Source organism: Sinocyclocheilus anshuiensis, unplaced genomic scaffold (assembly GCF_001515605.1).
Source record: "Sinocyclocheilus anshuiensis isolate Anshui unplaced genomic scaffold, SAMN03320099.WGS_v1.1 scaffold482, whole genome shotgun sequence".
NCBI classification, from domain to species: domain Eukaryota; kingdom Metazoa; phylum Chordata; class Actinopteri; order Cypriniformes; family Cyprinidae; genus Sinocyclocheilus; species Sinocyclocheilus anshuiensis.
In genome coordinates this window covers 363,606-374,627 of record NW_015547676.1, presented here as the reverse complement: position 1 = coordinate 374,627, position 11,022 = coordinate 363,606, and the positions used below count along the sequence as shown (strand labels likewise).

Below are 11,022 nucleotides of genomic sequence, written 5' to 3'. Positions count from 1 at the left end.
CGCGTGCGTGTGTGTGTGTGTGTGTGTGTGTGTGTGTGTGTGTGTGTGTGTGTGTGCATGTGTGTGTGTGTACATGTGCAAAAGCGTGCATCTGTTTGTGTGCATACTTAGCAAACATTTAGGGAATTGTCCCCAGCACTGAGCTAAATATGACAGAAACCTCTCTTGGGGGACATCCAGGGACGTCCTCAATAATAAAAAAAAACAAAACAGGAACAAATAAATGCAAATATTGTTAGCAAATAGACAACAATTTATAAATATATTTTACCATATATAACATTTTTTTGGGTGGTTAGAGTTAAGGTGGGGTTTAGACTGTGGTAATTATAATTATCTTTATATAAAGTCAATAGAACTATATGGTATGTCCAAACTAAGTCACAAAGTCTCTCTCTCTCTCTCTCTCTCTCTCTGTGTGTGTGTGTGTGGTTACACAGAAGCACATACTGCACTGTGGATACAGCTGCCGGAAAGTGTTAAGCCATTTATTAATTCCTCTTTTAGCTGTTCTCACGAGTCTCTAAAACACTTTTCCTGGTGAGTGTTTGTTCTTGCATGCATATATGTAATTGTAATAAATGTATTTGTTTCCACTTTCTCTCTAAATGAATTGCAATGTGTCAAAATTAATTGTCATTATTTATAAGCATACTTTGGTTTTGTTATTTCTGGTTTCTTCTATTTGCTTTAGCAATTGTTTTTCAATAGAATTAAACAGAACGGGAGATTCTTTGTAAAGTGCATTGGTGTGTTCATCATAACTCATGAACATTCAATGATCATTTTCCCATTGAACATACATTGTTTTCTATTATATCGATGTAGTTGTGCTGTTCGTAGCTGTATGTGGATAAACTGTTCAAGTATGTTCCAATACTGCATTCAGCTGTATTGACGTTCTTCCTCCAGGCATCAAGATGAACACGAGTCAGGTGAATGCTTCACTCAAGTGCGAGAGGGACACTAGAGTAACGTCTGTACTCTTCCCTTGCCTGTACGCGGCTCTCTTTCTGGTGGCTTTTGTGTTGAACAGTCTGGCCGCATGGATTTTCTTCCAAATCCGAAGCACCTCAACCTTTGTCGTGTACCTGAAGAATGTAGTCGTGGCCGATCTATTGATGACCCTTACTGTGCCTGTGAAGGCACTGACCGATGCGGGCTTGGGTTCCTGGCAGCTCCGGGCTTTTCATTGCCGGTACTCAGCTGTGCTCTTCTATACCACTATGTACATCAGCATCCTCCTCCTCGGACTCATCAGCTTGGACCGGTACCTAAAGATTGTGCATCCGTTTGGAAAATGCGCTCTTCAGAGGGTCAGAGTAGGTCGGATACTGTGCGCAGTTGTCTGGGTGGTTATGTTGTCACTGGCTCTGCCGAACGTTATCCTAAGTAACCACATGCCACAGATTTCCTCTGGTGCTAAGCTGCGATGCACCAAGATGAAGGGGAAGATGGGACTCCTGTGGCATGAAGGCTTTAATTACTTCTGCCAGGTTGTTTTTTGGGGTACATTAGCACTTATGGTCGTCTGCTACACCTTCATCAGTAGGAAAGTGTTTGAATCGTACCGTGCGTCACAAAGCAGCAGTGACACAGCCAGCAAACAGACCACATCTAAGGTATAGTGCACTTTCTGTTACCTCTCTATGCACCCCTGAGAGTGCAAACATTGACATTCTGTAAAGATGCAGGTAATGGGAGATAATCACACCAACACTACACATTTTGGATGTCTGCCTTATCTGACTCATCCATTTCAGGTCTTAGATTTGAGTTAAAACTAAAGCGTCAAGTTCAGAAATGTTGCTGTTGGTCTGCCTCCAGGAACTGGGGCGGGAAACTCTAATTCAGGGAAATGATGAAGATTAATGGAGACATGAGCTGCATACAAAATACAAAATTTGGTTTGAAACAAACAACGGAAAAATAAATAAATAAATAAATAAATACAAAAAATAAACATTTGGTCACACTTTATTTTAAGGTTAAATTCTCATTATTAACAAACCATTAACTATGTCTTTTGCCTCAATAAACTCCTAATTTTTTGCGTATTAATAGTCAGTAAGGTAGGTATTGGGCAGAATTAAGAATGCAGAATATGGTCATGCAGAATATGTGCTTTATAAGTACGAATAAACAGCCAATATGTTAATAATAGGCATGCTAATAAGCAACTAGTTAATAGTTAGAATTGGACCCTATATTAAAGTGTTACCAAACATTCTATTTAGCAGTATGCAGGGCTTGACATTAACTTTTGTTGCTCACCAGCCACTGTGGCTAGTGGTTTTCCAAAATTACTAGCCACTCAGCATTTTCACTGGCCACAATGTTGTTGTTGGGAAATTATGCTTTATATGATTAAAGTTACTGCATACTAAAATGTACTTATACTGATTTGCAGGTCATTTTTTGTCTATATAAAGGGCATATTTCCCCTAACCTTATTAAATGTATGCATCATCTTTCATATCAAATTCTTAGATTTTATTAATGATTTGACTTAATATAATAAGACACTATAGGGCTGATACCAATCAAATGAAATCGGTATTGACAAAATAGATCTGCGGAAGAAACAGAAGTACCTGAATTGGCATTTAGATGCATTTATGCAGACAGTTTAATGAAGCTGAAATGTGGAATGAATGCATTTACGCTATAACAACTGATAAAATAACAAATAAATATAAAATAACAACTGCATAAATAATGTTATGAGCTTAGTGCTTTAAATCAGTTTTAAATATGCAAATATGAAACGCTGTAAAAAAAAATGCAATGATACTACTTTTAAATATATGATATAAATATATATAAAATATCATATAAAAATATGATAGCTACTCTTAAATATGAAAGTGAACCGCCAGTAGGCAGCAGCAAGTGAGTCATTGAGCCATTCATTCAAACAATTAATTCAGATGCTGATTCATTCAAGAATGAAGCAAGTGCCTGTCTTTATGAATGGGTTATTGAATCATTGACTCACCCTAATCATTCAAATACCCTGAATCGTTCAGTAATGAAATGGTGATATGTGTTGCTCAGAGATGCACAGTTGTTCAGCTGTGATCTTTGTTTGGCTAGTGAGAGTGACCGTGTTACACGCCGCCGATGAAATCCACATGCTTTTGACGTGTTGGTGGGTTTTATTGTCAAGCCCTGGTAGTATGGATAAAATTCAGATGTGTTCCATTAGCTGCATTCATGTTATATTATAATTACTGTAATTCCAAGATGATAACACTTCAGCTTCATTCATCGCAGCAAAAGATAAACTGCAGTGCTTTACAACTATAGGACAGGAAGAGCTAAATAAATTTATCACTGCATCTAAACCAACAACATGCCTGTTAGATCCTGTACCCACTAAATTACTGAAAGAATTTCGTCTAGTTCATGTGTACTTATTGGTACACAGAGCAGTTGAGATAAATCAGGCAGGTTATTTGTGAATCTGTCTTTGGTGGCTGGAACAATAGTTCTGCCCAGACGATAATGCGGAGCCATATAGTTAATATCAGTAATACGCAGCATACACGATACAAGGAAATGGTCAGTAACAGCATCAATTTGAGGTACGATATCTATATCAGTAAGATCAATTCCATGCGATATAATTAAATCTAGCGTATGATTAAAATGATGAGTGGGCCCAGTGACGGTTTGTTTGACTCCAAAATAGTTTATTAGGTCAGTAAACGCAAGTCCTAATGCATCATTTGTATTATCAATGTGAATGTTAAAATCTCCGACAATTAGCGCTTTATCAACAGTAACCAATAGTTCTGAGAGGAAATCTGCAAACCGTCGCGTTCCGTCTCACAGAGGGGAGTGAAGCAGTTCCGGGTGGAGATCTCGAAGACCGGAGGGGGAGAGGTCATCGCCCGTGGCCTGGCTCGCATCTTCCGCTGCGGGTGCACCCAGGGTCCGTGGTGTCCCGGGGCATTGTTTTTTATTTGAATTAGACTTTATAATTTAAAGATTTTAAGCAAAAATAGAAGGGTCTGACTTTAGAAAAAGTATGGTACATAAGACACCTGCATGCATACACACACACACACACACACACACAGCAGAAGGGTTGAATTAAAATGCAAATTTCTCCTCTGACAGCAGGTGGTGCTTATGGAACAGCAGTGATACAGTGTTTCCTTGGTTACTGCAGTAAACAAAGCAGCTGCGCTTATAAACGCTACTTTAATGTGCTTTATATAGAGGCAAAAGGAAAAGAAAATACCATTGAAACATTTCTCAAGTCAGTTCCTCCCATTATCTGTTATTTCCACCACTTAATAACGTCAATTTTCTTGAAAATATGATGACGTTTTATTTCACATCATTGCGTTTGCCTTGCCTCTTGTGTTGAGTTATTTTGTCCTCAACCATTAAAGTATTCGATTCTTGGTTAACATCATTCACTTTCTATGAAACCTGTACACCACATTCACCGGTTCTAACTCTACAGCAGCACCAACTCTATAGTGGTTTGCCCGAGCATTGCAATTATTTCGCATTTACTAGATTTTGCATCTGTCCTGTGCGTGGAATATTATTTCTTCGTAAGAAGTGAACATTAGTGCTTAGAGGGAACATTGGCTGTCTCCAAAAAGCGGTTGGCCCACTGGCTAGTGGATGCCATCACGCTGGCATACCATATGCAACTCGAGCCGTACCCCTGAGTGAGAGAGCTCATTACACTCGGAGTGTTGCTGCCTCCTGGGCACTGCACATGGTGCCTCTCTGATAGACAGTTGTAGAGCTGCAGGCTGGGCTACACCTAACTGATTTTACACATATGAGATTTTAGGAGATTTTACATCCCTCCTGCCACAACCTTGAACAACCGCTGGATGGCCATGATGCATTCTCAGCTCCTTAGAACAAATCTGAATGAGTAGATGCACACTGCCATCTTAAATATGTGCAGGGAGTGGTATGGCATGCAAATGTTGTCATCTTGGAATTATGGTAATGCAGCTATTTACCATGTCACTGTTATGTGACCTATCAGCATCAGTTGTGTTGCTTCACTGCCATTCACAAATAGTCTCCTGTAGCCTCTTGGGATGGTAAAGTGTCCATTGAATGCACACTTAAGCAACTGGCAAGTAGTAGGTCATCTGGGTGTTTTTTGCCTACAGTTTTCAAATTCAAACATACATGTTCCAGCTGTGCAGAATCAGCCTTATGCATGTCATTAGCCAAGAAGTGCCTCCTTAGACAGGAAGAGGCTGGCATGTAAAACAATCAGCTGTAATTTGATTAGTTTTTACATGCAGTTTGGGTTCTGGTTTATCTGGAATGGAAGAAAAAGAAGAGTGTGAAAGAACTTTAAAAAAAACAATAACTAATTATGTTTGTCTGTACAGCTGACATGCCAAATTCTGTCTCAGCTTCTGGCATGGTTCATTTGGTTCTCAAAAGAAGCATATCAGGCAACACCAAATTAATACCCGTAGATCCTGATGATATGTTGAGGTCTTATGAAGTGAAACAATTGGTCTGTGCAACAAACTATGCATACAACATTATTATATGTATTCCATAGCTTTCTAAAAACTAAGCTTGAGAAACATAATATAAAAATCGGAAGCTTAATTTCATGAGCATTATGACCTGAGATCAGTGTAATATGTAAAAGCTTGTGTACAGATTTCTTTGTGGCACAGTGGTGTACCAGGGCTATACCAACACATTCAGCATGAGACTCATGCAGTTGACACTGTTCTCATGCTTTCACGCCACATGTCTATTTTCTCACACAGTGAAAAAAGCCCCCTCAAACGAAAGCAAGAAAACCCTCATTTGGAACTGTAATAATAGCATACTGGCATAACAGAGTTGGCAAACACTCAACTGCTCACTTGTGTTTGCACTCTGGAGAGTGCCAAAGTTTCTTTTTATAGCATCGAGCAAGGTAGCCAGTCACAGGCACTTCTCTTGATTTCTCAAACACAAGATTAGCCATTGTGTTCAAGTTGTTCAGAATTCACTCACCGCTCAAATGTTGACTGTTGTGTGTGTGTGTGTGTGTGTGTGTATATATAAAATGCATTTCATGACCCCTTTAATCAACTCACATTTTTACACAAAATGAGAAACCATAAAAATGTTCATTTGGCCCCTTCATTCAAGTGTTCGGTTCATGTTTGTGCATATCAGTTTTCTCAGTTCAGTGACGGAAGGAAGTGCAGCGCTGAATCAGTTCATTTATCATAGGATCATATATGTGACCCTGGAGCACAATACCAGTCATAAGAGTCCTTTTTTTATTGAGATTTATACATGCTTTCCATTGATGTATGGTTTGTTAGGATAGAACAATATTTGGCTGAGATACAACTATTTGAAAATCTGGAATCTGAGGGTGCAAAAAAATCTAAATATTGAGAAAATCATCTTTAAAGTTGTTCAAATGAAGTTCTTAGCAATGCATATTACTAATCAAACATTAAGTTTTGATATATTTACGGTAGGAAATTTACAAAATATTTATTTAATATCCTAATGATTTTTGGCTTAAAAGTTAGTAAATGAATAGAGTGCAACGGGACAAGTTTTTCTTTTCTTTTTTTTTTTAAAGAATAGAATTAGAATAGAGAGCGCTAGAGTTAGAGGGCCAAATAAAAATGGAAGAGATGTGTTTTTAGCCGATTCTTGAAGATGAATGATACTTAAGGTCCAGGGTTTGGCTGATTTACGGTGAGAGTAACTGTCAGATGTCCGAAAGTGAGTTTTGAGTGAATAATCTGTACAAGCCACAAACTGTTTCAGACGGTCCAGATACGGCTTCACTGTAGTTGAATTGCATTAAATTCTTGATTTGACAAGCTCTGGTTTCTGGTGTACAGTGTGTTAACCAATGCTAAACTCTCCTCTCCTCCACAGGTGTTTGTGGTTGTGGGTGTTTTCTTCGTTTGCTTTGCTCCCTTCCACCTGGCCCGAGTCCCTTACACTCTCAGTCAGACCCGCAACACTTCTGCCCAGTGCTGGGCCCAAAACCAGCTGTACTATGCCAAAGAGATCACGCTCTGGTTATCATCTACTAACGTGTGCCTGGACCCTCTCATTTATGTTTTCCTGTGTCGAGTCTTCCGCAGAAAGCTCACAGCCGCGCTGAGCCGGCATCCGCTCCCTCACGCCTCTCTGACAGAGACCTCCACCAAAATAGAGATGCCAAACAGAGCCCACTGTGTGACAGACCCCTAACCCTAACTGCAACACCAACCAGGATTTAGCTTGTCATTAACAGCTTTCTCCTCATACTTTCCAAAAATTCATTTTGTAATATATATATTTTTAATAATAATAAAATAACTGTAATTTTTTTGTACAGAAAGATGTAAGCATCTGGAATTTTTAAATATATATATATATATATATATATATGTGTGTGTGACCCTGGACCACAAAACCAGTCATAAGCTAGTAATAAGCTTTCCATTGTTGTATGGTTTGTTAGGATAGGACAATATTTGGCTGAGATATAATCTGAGGGTGCAAAAAAATCTAAATATTGAGAAAATTGCCTTTAAAGGGATAATTCACCCAAAAATTTAAATTACCCCATGATTTACTCACCCTCAAGCCATCCTATGTGTATATGACATTCTTCTTTCAGATGAATCCAATCGTCTTGAACCAGAAATAATGAAATGAAATAAAATCATCTTACCAGTACCACACATTACTCTTTGTCTTGCAACTGAACTGCTAAAAAGTAAAATGTGAAAAAGCCTTGTGTATCAGTTCATGAAATACATACATCAGTGTTAGATCAACACTGACAGGGTTATTTTTACTGTCATAAAGTCTGCTTCATTATCAGAAACCACAGCAGTTTTAATTTCCTTTCCAGTAATCTTGCCCTTACAGTCTCCTCTTCCTGCGAACAGTGTTTTCTGTTGAGGCAGAAAGTTTATTAAATTGACAGCTGGAAAAAGTGGGGGGAAACCTTGAATTTTAAACAATGCATTATATTATTTAAAAAAAAAAATGTATTCATATAATCTACATATTGTGACCAACATAAAAAGGGGGAACGCAAACAGGGGTCTTCAGAATGAGGTTTTCGATTCAAAACATAATTTTCAGCTGATCACTAAGAAGCTGGAGCACACAGACTAACACTTTAACAGTTATAATTCCAGTCTAGAGGCACTAGATGGCCCTGTTCTCCTGAACACAGTGAGCACACTTGTGCTGAAGGTGCTGGAAAGTACACAGTGTGTTTGCTGAAGCCATTATCTGCTGTTAGAATCAGTGTTACTATGAGCCAGAGTCTGTCCAGCTCAATAATGCCTATCTGTGATCACTCTATTAATCAACAGAGCTAAAAATAGAAAGATCAGGCGGTTCACAGCGCTGGCATAGAATTTCAGCACACAGCATGTGAGTCATGGAGATATACATGTATGCAAACAAAACTAGCACTAAATCCTTCAGGGACCAGATTCTGTTTAGGGTGAATGATGTTTGCTGACATTACCTTAAAAAAAAAATAAAAAAACTGTCTCTGACTGTGACAGAAGCGTTACAGCATATGTTTGCTTGCATTCTCTTTACTTGCTTAGATGCACTAACACAGTATCCCTTTTCATAGAATCTCTTAAATGATTCTGTGCATGGAAGTCACATGCTTCGTCAACTGAAAAAGTTCAACCGGCCACAGGCGCATATGACAGTTTTACTCAGCTGTTATTGAGTCGGTTCTGTGCTCCTCTATAACTGTCTGGTTTGGGTCAGCCAGCAAATCAGATATAAGAAGACAGCAGAAATGATCATTGGTCCACCTGCCCAATCTTCAAAACTTGTACAACTCCAGAGTAAAGAAGCGGGCAGGTAACCTCATCAAAGAACACACACACACACACACACACACACACACACACACACAGGAATGCAGCATGTTTGAGTGTAGATGTTGGATCTTGTATTGACAGAATGTTGAGGGAGTGTGTGTGACAGATTCTGGAGTATCGGGTCTCTGCTGGATGTTCTTACACACACCTCCTTCAGTGGACTGATAACAGAGAGACCCTGCACTCTTCTTCTGTTGGACACTGCATCTAGTGCGGTTTCTGTACAGATATCAGTGTTGGGGAGTAACTAGTTAAATTACGTAATTGAATTGCAAAATACAACTGTAATCAATTACAGTTACTGTGAAAAAATGTGTAATTAAATCATAAATACTTATGAAAATATTAATAATTACGGGGGGGGGTTAAACCTTTTTTTTCACACACATACAGATTTAATTGATTTCTTTCATAAATGGCATTGACTGCTCTAAAATATGAGACACCAATGTTTCAGGAGATTAGGACACAGAATAAGATGCATGCTTATTCAATAATTATTTTATTTCCTTTTTGGGCTTACGTATGCTTTATTTTTTAAGATTAACTGTTCCCCCCCCCCGTTCCCCTAAAGACATTGTTAGATGCCAGTGTTTCCTGTCATAGCTATGCAAAGATTCGATTTTTAAAACAGTATCATAGCTATTAAGCTACTTGTTATGATTTGAATGATTGTACGACCTGTATTTAACCCCAGAATGATTTCATGACCTGTATTTAACCCCAGAATGATCTCAAAGTAAGTTCTGATTTTGTGGTGGCTGTGCCTTCCGTATTGTGCATTAAAAATAAATCATTATAATCTTAATTGAAGTGATGAAGGATTTCGAAAGTGACAGTAATCAGTGTTGAGCTCTACTGTAAGGTTAACCCTGCCTGGTTTACATGTCTGAAAATGATTAACAGTTGAAAACATTAGAAATGTAGAAAAGTAATCAAATGTAATCAGTGACATTACTTTAATAAAATAATTGAAATTACACTACTTTCATTTCAGATAGGGTAACTTGTAATCTGTAACCTATTACATTTCCAAAGTAACCTTCCCAACACTGTCTTTTACCATTTATTTTGTCTTCTGGTAAACATGCAACTATCTTCTGTAGCCTCTGAAGGGCAGCAATAAATGAAAAAAATATGATATTTAGGCAAAATAAGAAAAATTTACACACCTCCATTCTCTTGATGCAAAATGGATTTTGTGGTGGCTGTGCTTTAAAATTAAATTATTAAAATCTTAATTCAAGTGATGAAGGATTTCGAAAGTGACAGTAATCAGTGTTGAGCTCTACTGTAAAGTTAATCTGCCTGCTTTAAATCTTTCAAAATGATCAACAATTGAAAACATTAGACATTTAGAAAAGTAATCAAATGTAATCAGTTACTTTACTTTAATAAAGTAATTGAAATAGTGACACTATACTTATTACACTTTAAATAGGGTAACTTGTCATCTGTAACCTATAGGCTATTATTTAGGGTGACCATACGTGCCATTTTCCCAGGACGCGTCCTGGCAGGTTTTGGCTTTGTTTGCGTGTGCAGACCGATCGGTGTATGACATCAAAATACCATACAGACGGTTCCTTATGCTTTCAAAATGCTCTCGAGGTATTTTGATGTCATATATTTGATATTTTAGGCAATATAGAAATCCTGGCCAGGATGCGTCCTGGGAAAATGGCACGTATGGTCACCCTACTATTATTATATTTCCAAACTAACCTTCCCAACACTGACAGATATAATGTTATAACTCTATTTCATGAGCACTTTGTCTGAACGGTGCCTTTACAGATCAGTTACAGTATACAGTATCTCTGACATTCTGATAGCTTATACACACACAGGCTAAACTACGCTGCACAGTGAAAGTATAACAGTAAAACTGTATGCTGGAGAAACCACTGCGCATATTGCAGTGACAGTGAACACAGAATGCTGGAATAAATGTGAGATAAACATGTGGAAGTTTCTAGATAACGAGAACACTTTCCATGACAACACAGTACACCACACCTGCACACGAGAGGCGGGGCCAACGCGTCAGTGTTCAGCCAATCAAAACGCTCAAAGCTGGTCACGTGTGCACTCTGTGTGGGGTTCCGACAGTAACTGCAGCGCGTGCGTCCTTCAGAAGCGCAGCGCG

The 11,022-nt window shown here is 38.4% G+C and overlaps 1 protein-coding gene and 1 long non-coding RNA gene across 2 annotated transcripts in view; one reads left to right on the top strand and one right to left on the bottom strand.

Moving 5' to 3' along the window:
* The window catches only part of LOC107703025 (uncharacterized), an 18,490-nt gene extending 16,091 nt beyond the window's left edge, over positions 1 to 2,399 (bottom strand). The window contains exon 1 of the long non-coding RNA XR_001635811.1: positions 2,308 to 2,399. This is a non-coding gene — a long non-coding RNA (uncharacterized LOC107703025). The remainder of the gene's footprint in view (positions 1 to 2,307) is intronic.
* Positions 921 to 7,226, top strand: LOC107703024 (P2Y purinoceptor 13-like). The gene is made up of 2 exons (XM_016505514.1): positions 921 to 1,622; positions 6,901 to 7,226. The coding sequence occupies exons 1-2, from the start codon at positions 921 to 923 to the stop codon at positions 7,219 to 7,221; spliced, it is 1,023 nt and encodes a 340-aa protein (XP_016361000.1). The 3' UTR covers positions 7,222 to 7,226.
* Positions 7,227 to 11,022: the final 3,796 nt, after the last annotated feature.